The sequence below is a fragment of the Neoarius graeffei genome, chromosome 5, assembly GCF_027579695.1.
Source record: "Neoarius graeffei isolate fNeoGra1 chromosome 5, fNeoGra1.pri, whole genome shotgun sequence".
NCBI lineage: Eukaryota > Metazoa > Chordata > Actinopteri > Siluriformes > Ariidae > Neoarius > Neoarius graeffei.
This window is the reverse complement of record NC_083573.1, coordinates 7,938,460-7,960,778: the sequence shown is the minus strand read 5'-3', so window position 1 is coordinate 7,960,778 and position 22,319 is coordinate 7,938,460. Positions and strand designations below refer to the sequence as shown.

At 41.4% G+C, this 22,319-nt stretch overlaps 1 protein-coding gene across 2 annotated transcripts in view; it reads right to left on the bottom strand.

Moving 5' to 3' along the window:
• Window positions 1-22,319, bottom strand: part of LOC132886456 (carnitine O-palmitoyltransferase 1, liver isoform) — a 69,875-nt gene that overhangs the window by 20,734 nt on the left and 26,822 nt on the right. Inside the window, exons 3-6 of one of the 2 annotated variants that reach the window (XM_060921112.1) lie at window positions 20,340-20,479; window positions 17,785-17,956; window positions 4,018-4,119; window positions 3,809-3,946 (exon numbers count right to left, since the gene is read on the bottom strand). In XM_060921112.1, the coding sequence (XP_060777095.1) occupies window positions 3,809-3,946; window positions 4,018-4,119; window positions 17,785-17,956; window positions 20,340-20,479 (552 nt within the window). Of the gene's footprint in view, window positions 1-3,808; window positions 3,947-4,017; window positions 4,120-17,784; window positions 17,957-20,339; window positions 20,662-22,319 lie in introns of both variants that reach the window. The other variant, XM_060921113.1, reaches the window with a different exon arrangement.

The following is a 22,319-nucleotide window of genomic DNA, read 5'->3' as shown; positions in this document are numbered from 1 at the left end:
TGGTGTTTGAACTGAATAGCATCAGTTTTGAAAAAAAAAAAAAATCATGTATGTGGCAAGAGTAAGAATAATTTCAGCTTGTTTAATAATTTGATCTGGCCCAAGCAATGAGGACAAAAGATCCCCTCATCATGTAGCCTATGGAACTGAGATACATTAACAACCTGGCATCTGTTACACCTACACACACACAAAAAAAATATTCTGGGGCAAAAAAAAAAAAAAAAAATCAGTATACACCACCATGTTTGAATAAAGAGTAGGGGTAACAGCTTCATAAAAGTGCGCTGATCGTTCCCATGAAAGAAAAAAAAACGTCTCTCCTGCACTGCGTTCACTCCCCCCGAGTCGCGCACTCATTCGGTTGTGTGTTCTTGGTCTCCGAGCCGCGCGCACGAAACAGACACAGAATCAACGTTTAACATAATTAACAATGCACTTTTTACAAAGACGTTTTAACGTTATTCTTTATCTTTTTATCCAGTTGAATATTTAGCGGACAAATGCGTTTTTTTCAGCTCTTAAAAATGACCGAGGTCCGGACCTCATAGCTGGCTACGACCATGCCCACGTATGCAATGGACTTTTAAAATCAACCCCACACACACACCTGCAGCACTGAAGTCAGGTAGAAATGTTCGGTGTAAATCACAGTCATTTTTTTCACCAATGTCGAGAGAGAAACAAACACTGAACAGATCGATGTGTGTGACAGCCTATGTGGAAGCAGGGACGTGGTCAAGCCTCAGGCTGCGAATGGAGGGCGGGGCCAGGGAAGGTGACTGGCAAAGTGATCACACCTGTTGTCACTTGACGTGGGGTGTGTTTCTGTCTGTTTCGGTGATGACGGAGCGGTGAAAAGGAGGGGGAGAGCGAAGGTGTGTGTGACAAAGTCGAAGCGATTAATCTGAAAAGCAAAAAATAAAAGACCATGTCGAACATCGCAACTCGCCTGTCTGCACTTGAGCGTTCCACCCACCCTCAGGGACAAACAGCGCTGACGTGTACACTCAAGCACAGCAACAGTCCTCCTCTGCATTTAACCCGTCTGAAGCAGCAAACACACACACACACAGCTATACTACAGCACCCAGGGGTTCAGTGCCTTGCTCAAGGCACCTCACATTTTTCCTGCCAGTCCCGGGAATCAAACCAGCGACCCTTCGGGCCCAAGGCTGCTTCTCTAACCTTCAGGCCATATACGGTGGCATGCAAAAGTTTGGGCACCCTTGCTGAAAATGTCTGTTACTGTGAATAGTTCAGTGAGCAGAAGATGAACTGATCACCAAAAGGCATAAAGGTAAAGACGAGACATTTCCTTTCAGCCTTTTCTGCAAGGTTCGTGTCTTATTTTTGTTTTGTACAATTGGAGAGTGAAAAAAGAAAAGGAACGCCATGCGAAAGTTTGGGCACCCCAATACATTTGAGTTCTCAGGTAACTTTTACCGAGGTTCCAGACCTTAATTAGCTTATTGAGCTGCGGCTTGTTCAAATTCTTCGTTAGGAAAGGTCAGATGATGCAGATTTCAAAGCTGTAGAAATTCTCCGACTCCTCAAACTTGTCCCTAAAATCAACAGCCATGGGCTCGTCTAAGCAACTCCGTCGCATTCTGAATAATAAAATAATTGACGCTCAGAAAGCAGGAGAAGGCTACAAGAACGTAGCAAAGTGTTTTCAGGTAGCTGTTTCCTCAGATCGTAATGTTATTAAGAAATGGCAGTGAACAGAAACAGTGGAGATCAAGGTGAGGTCTGGAAGATGAAGAAAACTTTCTGAAAGAACTGCTCGTTGGATTGCTAGAAAGGCAAATAAAACCCTGTTTGACTGCAAAAGACCTTCAGAAAGATTTAGCAGACCCTGGAGTGATGGTGCTCTGTTCTACTATGCAGCGACACCTGAACAAATATGACCTTCATGGGAGAGTCATCAGAAGAAAACCTTTCCTGCATCCGAGCCACAAAATTCAGCATCTGAAGTTTGCAAACGAACATCTAAATAAGCCTGATGCATTTTGGATGCATAAGGGTCAAGATGACATGTTTCTTTAATATTTTCCGCAAGATTACATTTTTATTTCCATCATTTACAGGCGTAAAATACCAAAAAATGAAAAGGACCTGAAGCAGAAGTTTGGGCACCTGACATGGTAACACCCTCTTTGGCAAGTATCGCAGCTTGTAAAAACACTTTTTGTAGCCGGCTAATAATCTTTCAGTTCTTACCTGGGGGATTTTCACACATTCGTCCTTGCAAAAGGCTTCCAGTTCTACAAGTTTCTTGGGCTCTCTTGGATGCGCTGCTCTTTTGAGATCTAGCCACAGATTTTCAATGATGTTTAGGTCAGGGGACTGTGAGGGCCCGGGGCAAAACCTTCAGCTTGGGCCTCTTGAGGGATTCCATTGTAGATTTTGAGGTGTGTTTTGGATCATCGTCTTATTGTAGGACCCGTCCTCTTTTGAACTTCAACTTTTTTACAGATGGTGTGATGTTTGCTTCCAGAATTTGCTGGTATTTATTCGAATCCACGCTTCCCTCGACCAATGAGATGTGCCCTGTGCCACTGGCTGCAACACAACCCCAAAGCATGATCGATCCACACCCATGCTTCAGAGTTGGAGAGGTGTTCTTTTCCTGGAATTTGGCACCCTTTTTTCTCCAAACGTACCTTTGCACATTGTGGCCAAAAAGTTCTATTTTGATTTCATCAGTCCACAGGACTTGTTTCCAAAATGCATCAGGCTTATTTAGATGTTTGTTTGCAAACTTCAGACGCTGAATTTTGTGGCTTGGACGCAGGAAAGGTTTTCTTCTGATGACTCTCCCATGAAGGTCATATTTGTTCAGGTGTCGCTGCATAGTAGAACAGAGCACCACCACTCCAGGGTCTGCTAAATCTTTCTGAAGGTCTTTTGCAGTCAAACAGGGGTTTTTAATTTGCCTTTCTAGCAATCCAACGAGCAGTTCTTTCAGAAAGTTTTCTTCATCTTCCAGACCTCACCTTGATCTCCACTGTTTCTGTTCACTGCCATTTCTTAATAACATCACAATCTGAGGAAACAGCTACCTGAAAACACTTGGCTGCGTTCTTGTAGCCTTCTCCTGCTTTCTGACCGTTAATTATTTTATTATTCAGAATGTGACGGAGTTGCTTAGAGGAGCCCATGGCTGTTGATTTTAGGGACAAGTTTGAGGAGTCAGAAAATTTCTACAGCTTTGAAATCTGCATCATCTGACCTTTCCTAACGAAGAATTTGAATAAGCCGCAGCTCAATAAGCTAATTAAGGTCTGGAACCTCGGTAAAAGTTACCTGAGAACTCAAATGTATTGGGGTGCCCAAACTTTCGCATGGTCTTCCTTTTCTTTTTTCACTCTCCAATTGTACAAAACAAAAATAAGACACAAATCCTGCAGAAAACGCTGAAAAGAAATGTCTCGTCTTTACCTTTATGCCTTTTGGTGATCAGTTCATCTTCTGCTCACTGAACTATTTCACAGTAACGGACATTTTCAGCAAGGGTGCGCAAACTTTTGCATGCCACCGTATATGGCTGCTCTTATGGTTCAAGGTTACGATTCTTAGTTACGGGATTAAAAGCCAAAGTCTGCACTTAAAGGAATAATTCTCCTCTTATTAAAAGTGTAATTCTGCAAATGTTCTGCACGTTAAAACTTATATTTATGAATATTTTATGCTTGAAGAAAGCAGTTTTGGGTATGTAATTACAAAAAAAAAAATAAAAATATCGTCCTGCTGAAAGGATTAATAGAACTGAAAGAAAATATCCATCTTGCTGGATTTTACTCACATAGTTGGAGGCCCACATTGCCTTGAGCTTGAGGTACCACTGAAGGCGGTTCCCGAGACTGAGCTCAAAATCTCTTGCTAGAGTCGTCATTCTCTCGAACTCCGAGTCGGTCATCAGAGGACGCACTGACTCCAGGTACTACAGACCGAGAGAGATTTTAAAATCATGCTCATTTGGCCATTCAGCACTGATGATGATGATGAGCTCACCCTCTTGACGGTGTCCTTGACAGCAGGTACAGGTAGATTAGGCAGAGAACCTTGATAGCTATACAGCAGCGGCTGACGACCAGAGAAGATCCTCACCAACATCTAGAACACGCATAAATCATTGTCCAGGGTATCTGCACATTTTTCAAGTACAAATTTTAAGACTTTTAAAGGAGTACGCCACCCCCAAATGAAACTGAGTCAGTCCCTGCAGTTGGATGAGTGAGCCAAAGCGTTTTGTAGCCGACCCAGCCATTGTCCTGATCTGGAAACGTCCCGGTTAGCTTTAGCTTAGCATAGTCGCTGTAATCCGGCGTGTCCAGCTAGCATGTCGTTGCAAAAGTGAATCAAATAACTCAAGATTTTTTTTAATAATTATTTCTCATGACCTGTACATTCACATCGAGTACGCACATCAATGCAAATTAACATGAAGGGATTTACTAGACCAATTTATATCTGGAACTATTTTCGGCCACAGCACAGGCAAAGCACCGCTGCAGGCGCAAAGACACCGCGCAGCACCACAACTTCCGTCAATACACCAGTGTTACCAGGGAAACCAGGGTTTTCAGGTGCTGCGTGGTGTCTTTGCGCCTGCAGCGGTGCTTTGCCTGTGCTGTGGCCGTAAATAGTTCCAGATATAAATTGGTCAAGTAAATCCCTTCGTGTAAATATGCATTGATATGCGTACTCGATGTGAATGTACAGGTCATGAGAAATAATTTATAAAAAAATCTTGAGTTATTTGATTCACTTTTGCAACGACAATGCTAGCTGGACACGCCAGATTACAGCGACTACGCTAAGCTAAAGCTAACCGGGACGTTTCCAGATCAGGACAATGGCTGGGTCGGCTACAAAACGCTTTGGCTCACTCATCCAACTCTAGGGACTGACTCAATTTCACCTGGGGGTGGCGTACTCCTTTAAGACCTTTTCAAGACCTCTAAATGGAAAAATTAAGACTGTACCATGACAAAGAAAATGATAAATACGACAACTTAAAACTGTTTTCTGCAATAGTTTTTTTTACTAACTTTAAGAAGAACGCACACAATTGGTGAACAACAGGGTGCATCAATGGCAACTGTTAGACATGCAAACAGCTGAAGCAAAGCCGTGTGTTTTGGGCCTGCAGAACTACTGTAGCAGCAAGGAGAAGACTGGAGTTTACTGGAGAAAACACCATAAATCATTTCAAAAACGAAAACAAACGGCAAGTAGAACCGGCTGAACAACCTTAGCCAAGGCAAGGCAAGGCAAGTTTATTTATATAGCACATTTCATACACAATGGCAGTTCAATGTGCTTTACAGAAGTAAAAACAAAAAACAGTAAACAATAGAGAAATAAAATTACATAAAATAATTATTTTTATTCTAAAACAATTAATTAAAAGAATTAAAAGAAATAATAAGAATCAAACAATAGTAGAAATAAAATAATAAAATGAAGTAGAAGTTCAAATAGGAGGAGAAAAAAAAAAGAAACCAGCAGAATAGAATAAAGTTAAATTAAAGTAAATTTAAAACATGCAGAGAAAGTAAAGATTATAAAAAATGTAAAGAAGACAATATTAATTATTTAACAGAAAGCATCTGAGAACAGCTTGGTCTTTAACCTAGATTTGAAGCTGCCAACAGCAGGAGCATTTTTAATGTCCTCTGGCAGTTGGTTCCATAGCTGTACTGCATAGTAGCTAAAAGCTGCTTCACCACACTTTGTTTTAACAACTGGTTTTAATAGTAAATTTTTCTGTTTTGATCTGGTAGATCTGATTGGGTTAGGCCGCTGCAACATATCAGAGAGGTAATTGGGCCCTGTACCATTTAGAGATTTGTACACCAGCAGCAATGCTTTAAAGTCAATTCTGTAGCTTACTGGAAGCCAGTGAAGGGACCTTAGAATTGGAGTAATGTGCTCTGTTCTTTTTGTTCGTGTGAGAACCCTCGCCGCTGCATTTTGAACCAGCTGAAGTCGTTCGATGGTCTTTTTTGGCAGGCCTGTGAAAAGGCCATTGCAGTAATCAACCCTACTAGAGATGAAGGCATGTATTAGTTTTTCCAGATCAGCCGGCATTATTTCAATCCCCAAAGATTATCTTTGATGTGTGATTTTGTGTCCGACAGCAAAATCAGTCCGAGTGTCGTACAGTATACAGCTGGCTGAGGAAGTTCTCGAGTATCTTCTGCATTATAGCAGGTAACAACGTAAACCTATTTATGCAGTCATACAATCATCAGAGCGTCACATTAAACACAAAAACAACTGTCACCTTTCATAACCATTATCGATATAAATCAATGTGTTGTAATAACTAAACTAATTATCAGTGCAATTGTTACATCAATGTTCATTATTCAATTAATTATTATCGATAATCCATGAATAATTGTTTGTATTACTACTACACAGTAAGTAGTACTTGCAGTAGTAGTAAACAAATCAGGATCAGTCCCTGCTTGGGTTAGCCCACTGGTCCTCAAACTTCGCCTCTCTGGGTTAGGTTAGGTGATTTGTGTGTTCGTAGGACTCCACTCCTAAATCTACCCCCTGAGGAACACAAGTACCGAAGAGGGCAGCCTGCTTGCCCGCTGCACGGGGCCAGCAACCCTTCGCAGCGGAACTACATACCCGCTACGGACCCATATAAGCAAAATCAACATCACAAACATCCACACTGTGAATCTGGGCAGCTCAACAGCAAGCATGACAGACAACGGGTAAAGCCTCGAAGACCCCGTGGCCCCAATCAGCCCAGTTTCGCTCGCAAGAATCCTAACCAAGTTAAATTAGCCTGTTGGAACGTCCGGACTATGTCCGATGAAAGCACAGCCAAACGCCAAGCTCCAGAGCGCCGTTCAGCCTTAGTGTCAATGGAGCTCGATCGTCTTAATATTGACATTGCTTGTCTCAGCGAATGCCGGATACCAGGTGAGGGCGAGTTCATTGAGGGAAACTCCATCTTTCTCTACTCAGGCAGGCCACCAGGACAAACCAAGCTTGAAGGAGTGGCTATTGCGATTAAAAACACCATCCGCCCTCTTGCGATCAGCTGGAATGGACCAAGTTCCAGGGTGATGAGCATGAGAATTAAGCTGGACAAATTTACAGCAACAGTTGCCAGTGTATATGCTCCAACATTCAAGAGACTACTAGAGTTGCAAAATTCCGGGAATTTTCAAAAGGTGGAAACTTTCCATGGGAATTTTCGGGAATTAACGGGAATTTTCGGGAAAAGACTGGGAATTTTGAAAGTGGACATCAATTAAGTAAGTAGAAAAAAATATTGTAGCATAATCTTGGTTAAAAGAGGCAGATTTTTGGGAATAAAGTTGTGCATAGCACGCTGTTACTCACTCACATGGACAAAACGTTATTTTCTCAGGAGCCATTGAAGCCACACCCCTTACGTGCATTTTGCATCCCTCTATCACATGCACAATAACTTCTAGAATTCTGAAGAGCTAGAACTGTTTAAAATACAAACTGCCAAGATCACACATTACAGACAAAGGACTACATGCCATCAAGTAAGTTTTGAGGATGTTTGAGGATTTTTTTTTATCTATTATGGTGTTTAAGTAAAAATGAAAAGGTATAGTAGAATAAATCTAGTGCTAATTTACTTGTAAATTAGAATTGTGCCATTTCATTGAAGTAGTTAGCTTGTGATGCTAGTTACAGCAAATTGTGCTAGCTTAATGGGAAACCAGATAAGCTAAATGAAAGCTTCCTATGAACATTTCATGTAAGAAAACTACCGTAAAATACCAAATAATAGCCCGGGCTATTATTTGTCTCAATCACGTAAGAGACCCGGCGCGTATTAGAGACTAGGCGGCTATTTGGAACAGGCGATTAATTCCTTCTTCACAAACACCTTCCCCAAAATCTACCTCAAAACGGGGAAAAAAAAATCACTCAGATAGGCCTACTTTTAACCAGTATAACTTACAGTTTGTTTAGAGTTAGATTACAGATAGCACGGTGCCGACTTCGGGGAATTTTGAAGACGCGCAGAATGCATCTTCGCATGGCACAGTCGGGGTGGATAAAGGATAAAATCACACACCTTTTCCTGTTAATGACTAGTTAAGTGCATGCTTTACAAAATAATCAAGAAACCACACCATTGTCTGTGCGCAGCACTGTGATTTAATTACTCTGCAAAGTTATGGTCACTTGCTATCACCCTCACCCATGCAGCCTCCACCCTTTGCGCTTCGCGATGTCTGTCAATCTGAAATTGCATGGAGGGCGTGACGTTGAAGCAACATAATCAGGGTGCGAAGTGTCAAACCAAAGGGTTTTTTCTTATGCTGAAAAATAAGTGACCTGCAGTGACTACATACTGTCATCTTGCATTCTCACGTTTCTCTCCAAGACGTCTCCCTATTTGGCCGATATGAGCCTATTCCCAGAGTGAGTTGTTACGGTGGCTCGACCCCGTAGAAAACTTAAAGTTCGGATGAAAGTTAGTTGAATAGGTTACTGACTTGTAGGCCTACATGTTGCCTGCCTGACGCGTGCTTCTGCCCAACTTGCACGACAGATTACTTGTTGAAAAGGCCCCTTGGATTAGATTGGCCGCGAGCAGACTGAAATGCATGTTAGAACGCTCTCACCTTTTTTGTAAAGCGTCTTCCAGATCCGAATGGGTAAGGGCAAGTGAAATGGTATAAGGTCTTTAATAAAACTCAGTGTGTGCTTTGACGCATGCATTCGGCAATTTAGGTCGTTTAACAGAAGCAGCAGTCCAACCTTGGAAACCCGCAGTCCTCAATGTCACCACACACGCTGGCTTTCGGTGGGTATACCCAAAGGGGTATTCCTCATTCGATGACGTAAGTGATATCCCACACACCCATGTCAAACGTAATTGGCTAAGACATCTGTCAAAAGTTACGGAGTTGCATTCCTCAAGAAATATTACGGTAGACCAAGATTATAACATTGAAATGGCATGTTTATTATCACGTGTAACAAAATGTTGTAAACAGTATTATAGAAATAATTTCATTTTGCATTCATTCATTCATTCATTCATTCATTCATATTGTTTCGGTAGAAAACTATGCAATGCAAAATCGTTTAAACACCAGAAAACCAGAAAAGTGCTGGGCCTCAAGATTCTAGATAGAACGTTCGGACGCTTTTTTTTTTTTTTTTAGACCCCGGCGAGTATTCGGAACCGGCCTTTATTTGTCACAACACACGCGTACACCCGGCCATTAAAGGGAACTTGGCGGTTAATTGGAAGTCGGCTATTATTTGGTATTTTACGGTAAATTTAATGCTAGCTTACTGGTAAGAATAAAAGTAAATGTAAGATAATTAGAACATTTCATTGAATAAATTCTCATGCTAGCTACAGCAAAATGTGTTAGTGCTAGTTTAATGGGACATCAGATGTGCTAAAATGTTAACTGTGTAAATGTTTTGTCATCTTATTTCACAGAAAAATGCCACGCGTGCTATCCAATGCGTGGAGGCATTTCACACCTGCGACGGTAGACAGGAAATCTTTGTTCATGTGCAAATATTGTGCCAAGAAATATGGTAAGAATGCTACGAAAATGCAGAATCATATTTTGCAATGCTCCAAATGTCCAAAGGCAACAACAAATGCAGCAGGTGAAAATTCATCTATTGCATCAGATTCTTCTGATACCGTTTCATCGGTTCCTGGACCCTCAGGCCTCAGAAGGTACTTTGACTCCATGGATGAGCAAAGTCAGAGAAATGCTGATGAATGTTTAGCTCGAGCGATCTATGCAACATCCTCACCTCTGATGTCTGCCAATGTCTACTGGAAGAGATTTTTTAATGTAATCCGACCAGCATTCACTCCCCCAACCAGACATGCACTATCCACTCATTTGCTGGGTGAAGAGTACAACAGAGTGCAAACAAAGGTTAAACAAACCATCGACAATGCAGACTGCATTTCCATCATCTCTGATAATAATAAATAATTAAATAATTAATTAATTAATAAATGTTATACATTTTATATATATATATATATATATATATATATATATATATATATATATATATATATATATAAATATAAATAAATTAATTAACTAAATAATTCCCCTAAATTACCGTAATTCCAGTGCTTTTTTTTTTTTGAAAATTCCCAAAATTCCCGTACCAAAGTTTCCATGGAAACTTTCCGGAAATTTTCCGCCCCTTTGCAACCCTAGAGACGACTACTACTACTAATAAAAATAATAATAAACTACTTTTTTAATAATAATAATAAAAAATTAACTCAATTTTATAACATTTTAATCACTACTTATTAGCTAAATTAATAGAGTAGCAATTATAATTCAGTATTATTAATTACTACTTAATTAATAAGCAGTGGTTATCAAAATGTAATTTAATAATTAGTAATTATTATCAACTACTAAATTATACTAATAAGTAGTGATTATTAAAATGCTATAAAACTGAGTTATAATCTCATCTCATTATCTCTAGCCGCTCCATCCTTCTACAGGGTCACAGGCAAGCTGGAGCCTATCCCAGCTGACTACGGGCGAAAGGCGGGGTACACCCTGGACAAGTCGCCAGGTCATCACAGGGCTGACACATAGACACAGACAACCATTCACACTCACATTCACACCTACGGTCAATTTAGAGTCACCAGTTAACCTAACCTGCATGTCTTTGGACTGTGGGGGAAACCGGAGCACCCGGAGGAAACCCACGCGGACACGGGGAGAACATGCAAACTCCGCACAGAAAGGCCCTCGCCGGCCCCGGGGCTCGAACCCAGGACCTTCTTGCTGTGAGGCGACAGCGCTAACCACTACACCACCGTGCCGCCCAAAACTGAGTTATAATATTAGTTAAAATTATTATTAAAAAAATAGTAATTATTAGTAGTAGTAGTGATACAAACAATTATTCATGGATTATAGATAATTTGTTAGTGCTGTCGCCTCACAGCAAGAAGGTCCGGGTTCGAGCCCCGTGGCCGGCGAGGGCCTTTCTGTGCGGAGTTTGCATGTTCTCCCCGTGTCCGCGTGGGTTTCCTCCGGGTGCTCCGGTTTCCCCCACAGTCCAAAGACATGCAGGTTAGGTTAACTGGTGACTCTAAATTGAGCGTAGGTGTGAATGTGAGTGTGAATGGTTGTCTGTGTCTATGTGTCAGCCCTGTGATGACCTGGCGACTTGTCCAGGGTGTACCCCGCCTTTCACCCGTAGTCAGCTGGGATAGGCTCCAGCTTGCCTGCGACCCTGTAGAACAGGATAAAGCGGCTAGAGATAATGAGATGAGATAGATAATTTGTTTTTAATAGTGAACATAGATAACAATTGAACTGATAACATTAACAACAAGTATTACTAGTAGTATTATTGTTTATTATTATTAGTAGTAGTACAGTTATTTTATATCAATGTTCACTATTTTTAAAAAAATTCATCTATAATCCATGAGTATTTGTTTGTATTCTACCAATTACTACGTTTTAATAATTATTTGTAATAATTTTTAATAACTTAATTGTATAACATTTAATAATCCCTAGTACTTATTAATCACTAATTCTTAAGTAGTAATGCTTAATAATCAATAATAACTCATCTCATCATCTCTAGCCGCTTTATCCTGTTCTACAGGGTCGCAGGCAAGCTGGAGCCTATCCCAGCTGACTACGGGTGAAAGGCGGGGTACACCCTGGACAAGTCGCCAGGTCATCAAAGGGCTGACACAGACAACCATTCACACTCACATTCACACCTACGCTCAATTTAGAGTCACCAGTTAACCTAACCTGCATGTCTTTGGACTGTGGGGGAAACCGGAGCACCCGGAGGAAACCCACGCGGACACGGGGAGAACATGCAAACTCCGCACAGAAAGGCCCTCGCCGGCCACGGGGCTCGAACCCAGGACCTTCTTGCTGTGAGGCGACAGTGCTAACCACTACACCACCGTGCCGCCCCTCAATAATAACTATTACTACTAATTATTATTAGTGGTTGTTAATATTCTTGATGAGGAAAAAATTATGGAATCATAAATTTAAAAAAAAAAAAAAAAAAAAAAAAAAACACAATTAGTACTTTGCTGCACCTCCCCTGGCTTTTATGACAGCTTGAATTCTTTGAGGCGTGGACTTCACTAATGAAAAACAATATTCTTTATCAGTCAGGTTCCAACTTTCTCATATAGCAGTTGACAGATCAGCTTTGCAGGATGGAGCCTTGTCATGGACTCTTTTTTTCCAATTTCCACCATATATTTTCAATTGGATTGAGATCCAGACTGTTTGCTGGCCGTGCCATTGAGCTGATCTGCCTTTCCTGAAGAAAAGTTTCAATGCTCTTTGCTCTGTAGCAAGATGCATTATCATCCTGAAAAATGACTTCATCACCACCAAAAGTACTTTTGATTGATGGAATGAGAAAAGTGTCCAAAATTTCAATGTACACCTGTGCATTTACTGTAGAGGTAATGACCGCCATCTGCCCAGGTCCTTTACCTGACATCCAACCCCAGATCATCAATGACTGTGGAAATTTGCTTGCTTTCTTCAGGCAGTCATCTTTATATGTTTCATTGGAACAGCACCAAACAAAAGTTCCAATGCAGATTCATGATTCATCACTGAATATAACTTTCATCCAATCACCCACAGTCCACGACTCCTTCTCTTTAACCCCTCTGTAACCTTGTTTTCTTCTGTTTAGGTGTTAATGATGGTTAACGTTTGGCTTTTCTGTCTGTAAATCCCATTTCCTTCAGCCGATTTCTTACATTTTGGTCACAAACATTGACTCCTGTTTCCTGTTTTTGTTTTTCATTTCTTTTCTTGTGCATTGTCTATTTTCAAGGCATCTTGCTTTGAGTTTCCTGTCCTGACGCTTTGATCTACCTGTACGTTTCCCTTTTACAACCTTCCCATGTTGTTTGTACTCGCTCCAAACTTTAGACACAGCTGACTGGAAACACCCAACATCTTTTACCACACTCCGTGTTGAATTACCTTCTTTAAGGAGTTTTATAATCCTTTCCATCGTTTCAACTGACAGTTCTGTTGTTGGGGCCATGTTTTCTGTCAGTCAGCCAGGTGCAACAGCTCATTCAGGTCTACAAGCAGTCTCTTAACTGCAGACTAAAGCCCTATTCGCACGGGATAAGTATTACCTGTGGACCTCTGGTAATTCGGAATAATTACAGAGAATGTCTGAGTTCTTAGTCCCGTGCGAATGCGCCATGTCCGTAATTTGCCAAGTAATAATTCCGCCGCGAATTACCTACTGTGTTTAGGCAAAACACAGACGTCCACAGTGGCGGCTGGTAGTCTTTCAAACAGGGGAGGCTGATCGGTTACGATATTTCCAGATTTTAAAAGAAAAAACACATCAATTTTGCCCATACTCTTGCCTCTGATCTGGCTGATTGTTGGCAGGGTCACAAACTGTGAAATAACAGGTTCTTTTGGCCCATTAGCCTACTGTCCAATATACATGATGGTGGTGTTGGGGGGGAGGGGTATATTTTAACATTTTATATTTTAAAATCGTGGCATGTTGTTTAAAAATTGATCATTATTGAAAGCAGCTCTTTGTCAGGAACCTCAGCAGTAGAGCTGGGTGCCACACATTTCATTCAATGACACTTTCCCTATATTTTACTTATTTTGACTGAGAAATGTTTTATTGACAATTTTGATAACCCTTCACTTTTAATCCAGGTCTGTAGTGTGAAATGTTCTCGGCTGTGTTTTTGTTTAAAAATGTTTTCCAAATTGTAGCTGTGTTTAATTCATATCCAGAAAAACATATATTCCAATATAATATACTCAGCATAAACATTTTAAATAGATTCTATATTTTTGGTCCATCCATGACGTATTACTAAAGTAGGCTATTTACTGTTGTTGATGTGAGTCACTTGCTGTTAGCCAATTCACTTTCTCGTACCAGGAGAGCTGAAAGGAACGAGTATTATTCCCTACCTTTTTCACCAAGTCAATTTGAGGCGTTGGTCTACCCTGCTCTTTAATTTTAATTTTTTCCTCGAAAGGAAGACTGGCAAATGGCTTCGCCAAAATTAAATCAGCAATGCTTGGCATCCGTGCGCAGCTTTCTTGCTAGCTGACTAGCCCCCTCAAGTTCAAGTTCAGTCACTCAAATAAACAAAATTTCTGGAACTAAGATAGCAAACTTGACAACACTATATTTACACTTTATTTACAATGAAAATATATACAAACTAAAAAAGCTGGTAGAAACCGTATGTAATGAATGAAATCGAAATGTAAGCTGATCTCTTACAATACACCACAGCACTTGCGAATCCGCATGGGACTGAACTGATGTTGCCAGATACTGCTGACGTTATCCAGCCCAAAATATGTTCAAAACCCGCCAAAATGCACTTAAAACCGCTCAATTGAGCGGGAAACCCCCAATCTGGCAACACTGTACCGCTGCCTGTCTATAGTTGAAACGAGCTGTCAATCAAAGAAAATATCCGGCCGCTTTCACCAATCACCAGTCTCCTCGCGGAAAGCTTTGCCATGTCCCTCCCATGTGAGGCTCGGAGTCCGTGGGCGGGCGTTTTCGTAGTATTTGTCCAATAACCGTCTTGCATTTTGAGATTGAAAAGCGCATAGCTCCCAAATGCCACTGAAGCCCACTGAGGCTGGGAGTCCGTGGGAGTCCGTAGGCGGGCATTTTCGCAGTATTTGTCCAATAATCGTCTTGCATTTTGAGACTGAAAGCGCAGAGCTCCCAATGCCATTGAAGCCCACTGAGGCTGCGCTGCATCGCGCTGTCACGAGGGGGAAAAACTCACGCACACATTAAAGTTATAAGGGCATTTTTAGAGGAGGCTGAGCCTCCCTCGTTGTCTTAGAGCAATCGCCCATGGACGTCCAGTGGTAATCCAAGTCCCGTGTGAATGCGCATGTCTGCGTTTGTAATTATTAAACGTGCGTCTCTTGTACTTTTCTGGAGTGAATAATGGAGGATACGGGCGAAATTTTGATAAACAGCATTTCAGGGGCAAGTGGTAGTAGGCCTATCCCGTATTTGAACCAGATAAGCAGAAACAGCTCCAAGAAGAACTCCAAGAAGAAAGCACGAAGAATCTTCAACTGGATGGCTTGTGTGGCAGCATATGGTAAGGAGCCACGCTAACCCCCATGACACAGCAATACGAAGATATTTTGGTTAACGGAGGGAAGACAAATGTTCGTTTAGCAAAATACCCGGCTATGTGTAAACAGCGCCATAAACTGCCTGTTCACTTACATTGTCATCTCGAGACTGTTTTCATTTGCAGTGACCCCGCCTTCTCATTTTGAGAGCGTGGAGCAAACATACTGCATCCCTATCATATGCGTTTCCCCTCTCTTAATTTGGATACAGTGCTATTCTTATGCCTACTGTGTTTTCATCCTACCTTATTAATGCACCATTAATGTACTACAGTAATATGTTGGCACTTCCAACATGCTACAACTGTATTGATTGTCACAATCCGGCCACAATGTCTGTAAATTCAGTGAATTACAGACTTTTGCTTATCCCGTCCGAATGCGCCACACAATAACACAGAGGTGCGGGGGTAATTGCGAATTACCAGAGGTCCATAGGTAATACTTATCCTGTGCGAATTGTACATAATTTGCACATTTAGGCTCGTGCGGATATTTGTTTTAGAAATGCAAGTTATAGCTTGATTCCATAATTTTTTCCTCATCATTGAGGGATTCCATAATTTTTTCTTCTACTTGATCTTTAAAAAAAATGTGCCATTAATTACAACAATTTCATATTTTTTTGAGGTATATTTTACAAAGCCAGAATGTTCAGCTGTTAAATAAAACAATTTTGTGTCATGTCTGTGATTTGTTTTTTTTTTGCTATAAAGTAAAACAGCTGAATGAACATCCTCCAAGAGTAGCGATTCCATATTTTTTGCCAGGGGTTGTAAAACAAAAAAACTTTTTGTACAAATTATTTATATTGTACTATATTTAGAATTATTGCATTTTTTGGACTTCTTTTTAATTGAGTTTTGAAATAAAGGTTGTTTATATATTTATATTAAACTTAGTACAATAAACAATGTTAAATATGTAAAAAAAAAAATGCTAATCATTATTATTATTAGTATTTCCTATAAGTCCCATTTTCCACCTGACTCTTGTGCGCATGCGCGAACTCCCCTGAGTTTCACTCCGGAGCGCTTGACCTCTAACACACACATGCGCGCGCCTCGTGTCTGTGAAAAACCAGTTTCCCAGTCCGCCGTGTCCCCAGCGCTGCGTTACCGTCTTTAAACACATTTGTGCGATCCAGCGCTTTTTATCGCAAACGATTCTTCTCCTTATTTTGGGGGTATTTGTCATCCCCCAACCACTTGTCGTTAAACAGACATCTTCCCATAATTATCAACGCTTTCTTGCGCCCACGTAAGCTACCTGCGTATCTCTCACTCTTCACAACCACCACACCACACCACACTTCCTCCAATAGCCTCCTAGCGTTAGTTCCACACCACACTTCCTCCAGTAGCCTCCTAACGTTAGTTCTTGATGTACGGAACGCACAGAACCAATGCTGCGCCCAAAAGGTACGCTGGTCACTTTTAAAATTACGGTTAAAAAAAATACCCCAAACCGGATGGAGACATTTCACTCGTTCGGTCCAATATTAAATTTAATACCTCCCTTTCGAAAATTCCAGTCATTCCAAACAATTTAAGACGTTTTTAGGCCTTGAAAACCGAAAGTTGTCTCATCTCATTATCTCTAGCCGCTTTATCCTTCTACAGGGTCGCAGGCAAGCTGGAGCCTATCCCAGCTGACTACGGGCGAAAGGCGGGGTACACCCTGGGCAAGTCGCCAGGTCATCACAGGGCTGACACATAGACACACAACCATTCACACTCACATTCACACCTACGGTCAATTTAGAGTCACCAGTTAACCTAACCTGCATGTCTTTGGACTGTGGGGGAAACCGGAGCACCCGGAGGAAACCCACGCGGACACGGGGAGAACATGCAAACTCCGTACAGAAAGGCCCTCGCCGGCCACGGGGCTCGAACCCGGACCTTCTTGCTGTGAGGCGACAGCGCTAACCACTACACCACCGTGCCGCCCCACCGAAAGTTGTATTTAAGACTTTTTAAGGACCCGCGGGAACCCTGTTGTCACGGTTACAGGAAAATCTACTTTCCAGGTTTCGCTCGTTACTGGGGTCAATATACAACGAGAGCAAAAAACGGACACCTTTAACCAATCAGATAACAGCATTTTCCCTGGCTGACTACATTTTAATAAATAAATAAATAAATAAATACATAAATATATGGGCGGCACGGTGGTGTAGTGGTTAGCGCTGTCGCCTCACAGCAAGAAGGTCCTGGGTTCGAGCCCCGGGGCCGGCGAGGGCCTTTCTGTGTGGAGTTTGCATGTTCTCCCCGTGTCCGCATGGGTTTCCTCCGGGTGCTCCGGTTTCCCCCACAGTCCAAAGACATGCAGGTTAGGTTAACTGGTGACTCTAAATTGACCGTAGGTGTGAATGTGAGTGTGAATGGTTGTCTGTGTCTATGTGTCAGCCCTGTGATGACCTGGCGACTTGTCCAGGGTGTACCCCGCCTTTCGCCCGTAGTCAGCTGGGATAGGCTCCAGCTTGCCTGCGACCCTGTAGAAGGATGGAGCGGCTAGAGATAATGAGATGAGATGAGACATAAATATATAAACGGGCGCTGACCACCCAGATCTTGGTAGTGGTGGACACGCTGCCGTGGTGCTCGAACATCCAGCGGTGGTACGAGAGCAGCTGCTTCAGGCACAGCTTCATGGTGAAGATGAGGGAGAGCCACAGCAGAGTGCTGAACACCACGGCCGAGACGACCGTCTGACACTGCAGGCTCAAAGAGCCGCTACGGAGAGAGAGATAAATAAAAATACTGGCTTTAATAATGACCTTTTTGGTACAAGAGAAATAAAAAACACTCGTCATTAACAGCACGAGAGGAAATCTCACATCAACCCCCCCCGAACAGAAAGGAGCTCCTACTGGGAGTTATGGTTTTATTCTGGGATTACATTATAGACTGGTACCAAAATTCAAAAAAGTGCTTATTTAAGGAGTTAAAGGCATTTTTGAGACAAAGTCGGCAAACAGTCTTATTTTGTCAATTTGGGTGTGCCGAATTCAAATCTGCAATATGCCGAGCTCTATCTGACCTCTGTTGACCTCTAGAGGTCATTGAACTTTGGGCCTGTAAACGTCTCAGCTGAACCCAGTTTCTCAGCTTTCTAAGGAATGAAATGTACTAAAATGATTAATGAAGTTAGCAAATGGCCTTGTTTGTTAAATGTTTGGGTGCTGAATTCATTTTTCATTTGTAAAACGACATATGACCTCTGATAACCTCAAGGTCATTAAACTTGGCCTATGGAGCACTTGCATGTGACGTCACAGCCGATCCAGATTGTAACAGACGCCATCTTGTCGGTCAAACGCCATATTTCCGCCTTCTACTTCTACCTTTTCTTCTGGAAAACCCTACTATATACAATTCTACTACAACGGCTGCAGCTACAAGCTCTCCCTACCTGTGCACGTTTATGTTTTTTGTGTGTATTTTTGCGTGTTGTTCGTCTGTACCGGACTTCAATATCCACTACAACCGTATGGACTTACTGGACATTGGTTTCCAGCAGAAAATGACGGTTTGTAGCGATTTCCATCGCATGCACAACATTCCGGACGAGATAGCGAGACCAGCGGGGTCTCCGTGGATTGTTATTGGAAGCAAAGCTAAGGAGGCGGCGCCGGGAGCAAAAGCGAGGCTGCAGGCAGAGCCGGCCTGTTGACTAAGCTCAGAAAACAGCCACTCAAACCTCCACTGCGAAGCCTCTACCTCTCCAACGCCAGATCCATGTAAACAACACGGACGATTTGGAATTACAGCTGGAATTACCTTATTCTATTCTATAATCGGCTGGTCAGTGCTATACTCAATACTTAAGTGACTTACCCATCCAGTGAGGATCATTTTCTTGTTTACAAGATGCCACATCTGAGTCACTGACAAATCCTGAATTTCTGTAATGATAACCGTGCAGAGATTTATAAGCACGCAGTGCTTCACCACTGAACAGCGAGGGAAAGTTGATGAGGTAATTATACACGTCTGGGTATTCCGCTGGCAGTTCCATATCCACTGACATGGTCGTGAAAACTCCGTCCGGAAAGCCATAAGGGTCACTAATCTGTAGATCGTTTATTTTAGACATATATCTAGTTACCTGTTCATTAGAAAAATGAGCCGTGTAGTCCGTCGAAATTGATCCATTCTGTACACGAGTGCAGCAGTATTCAGCTGTGCTGTTGACCGACAAGATGGCGGCTGTGTACTTTCCGGTCACGTGACTGCAAGATCTCTATAGGCCTATGCATTTAACGGCATTTTTAAACTGACTTTACTCCCCCAAAAAGAATATGAACAGACAAAAAACAAATAGAAAGGAACAAATACAACATTAAATGCCAGTCCATCAGGGTTAGTATATATGAGAGCTTTTTTCTTTGTTGTTTGTAAAAGGCTTTACCCCGTTTAAAAAACAAAAAACAAAGAAAAAACCTCTCATATATACTAACCCTGATTAACCTGTATCCCCTGTATGCCCCCACATTTTGTATGCTGCTGAATCTGTCCTTTTTTCAGTAGCTTTGTATAAACAATAACCGCTAAATGTAATGCAATGTTATGTAAGGTGATCGCCGAGGCATTCTCACTGTGAAAAGTAAGTCACATGTACATGGACTGGCATTTAATGTTGTATTTGTTCCTTTCTATTTGTTTTTTGTCTGTTCATATTCTTTTTGGGGGAGTAAAGTCAGTTTAAAAATGCCATTAAATGCATAGGCCTATAGGCCAAGTTTAATGACCTTGAGGTTATCAGAGGTCATATGTCGTTTTACAAATGAAAAATGAATTCAGCACCCAAACATTTAACAAACAAGGCCATTTGCTAACTTCATTAATCATTTTAGTACATTTCATTCCTTAGAAAGCTGAGAAACTGGGTTCAGCTGAGACGTTTACAGGCCCAAAGTTCAATGACCCCTAGAGGTCAATAGAGGTCAGATAGAGCTCGGCATATTGCAGATTTGAATTCGGCACACCCAAATTGACAAAATAAGACTGTTTGCCGATTTTGTCTCAAAAATGCCTTTGGGTGTCACAATTCTGGATTTTGGTACCAGTCTATTATTATCTGGATCGAATCTCCAGTGTAGAGAGGGGTGGTCACCTGGCAGGCAGGTGCTCCTGGATCTTCGCGATGAGGCCCATGGACGGATCCGAGCGCGTGTACATGGTGGCCAGGATCGCTATAACCACAAAGAGCCAGGATGATGGGCTCGCAGGATACACACCTGTAATCACATTATTCTTCACAGAGAGAGAGAGAATGAAGTGAAAGAAGGTAAAAGAGAGGCTTCATCACTTTCTCTCTGACAATTCAGGGAACATGAAGTGCTGTGTGATGAGTTCCTGATTTGATGACTCTTGATCTTGATCAGCGTGAGCCTGTTCCAGTGACGGGTTAAGAAGTGTGTTTGGAACGTGCCACTCTGAGCAGAACAAGTGGAACAAACAAACAAACAAAAAAAAAAGGCATTTAACACACTCATGCTGAACCAGTTAAACAACTACACACCCCTAACTAAGGCCCTGCTTTGGATATGAGTGATTCCACACTTATGGGTACTGAAATGGGGACATGAACTTATTTTTAAAAATTCACCTAAAACCATTTCTTTTTTTACCATCAGGTCACAAAACATGTAATCTTTAATGAATGATATGTTAAAAGATAACTTTAATTTTCTGAGATGTAATAAAAACATATTTATATGCCAAAGTCAAGCCTATGAGTTCCAAAATGATGTCTGTTACATTACTTCTGTTACGATTGTCCATCTCGCGTCTGTTACAAATTAATTACAATCTAGCTATATACCATGTTAATCTTATTGAAAGAATGTGTATGTTTATTCTACTACACGTTTATTAATTATATTTGCTAAAACATCACCTTCCTATGTTTCAAAAAGTAATTCTACATTGTTAAAATTGAGAATCTATATGTCCACAACACTTCTGTTACGTTCTGACTTTGGCATATAAATATGTTTTTATTACATCTCAGAAAATTAAAGTTATCTTTTAACATATCATTCATTAAAGATTACATGTTTTGTGACCTGATGGTAAAAAAAGAAATGGTTTTAGGTGAATTTTTAAAAATAAGTTCATGTCCCCATTTCAGTACCCATAAGCGTGGAATCACTCATATAAAAGAAACTGCTCAAAATTAAAAGCAGAGAGGAAAAATTATATATATATATATATATATATATATATATATATATATATATATATATATATATATCTTCCTGTTTAAGATAAGAGCAATTCTTATTCGTTTCATCTTGTACGATACACCGAGCATGGAAGCTTTTCGCTTCATGTTAAAAATCACAAAGATCTCAAAAGTTGGTTAAAAACTGAAACCATACCCTGCATCCTTTGTTTATATTCCAAGTGAAAAAGTCTCATTTAGGCCCACTTTACACGGGGACGGTATAAAACAAAAACGCAAAAGTCCGTTTTCGTTCTCACTTTTTGCTGCGTCTACACGACCGTTTTCAAGGAGGAAATCGGCGTCTATACGGTGACGCATAAATGTCTCCACTATGTCTGCACGCATGCGCAACGTCTTCTGTCTTGTCTGATCTGCACATCTGCGCCGCTGTTCTGTCAAGTTATCCTACCAAGCCTACTACGCATGCGCGAAATCCAGGCGGGTAGGAAAATTCAACAGTAGTTTTGTCCCACCGATCAGCTGGGCTGATAGAAAATCGGTGAGAATTTCACGCATTTGCCGATTTTTATGTTTTGTGCGTATTGGTCGAGTCTTTGGCCGAGTCAAATAATTTGTAATGACTTGTTTTGAATAATAAAACGGTCTGTATGAGAACTTGCTAGGATAACTTTACAGAACACCGGTCCGGCTGAGGTACTGTAGTGCTCGAGGGAGGAGCAGGAGCAAACCGAAACTCTTTTAATCTGCCTTTATTAAGTAACACTCACTCTTGTTTCGGTGAAGAAGAGAAAAGGCAGTGTCCATCTCAGCAAAATAAACCCGTTCGGCTGCTAGTTTTGTTTTCAGTCTCGGGTTTATGGTTTCACGAGCGGCTTGAACAGGCGGCGCGCGCGTGCGTGTGTG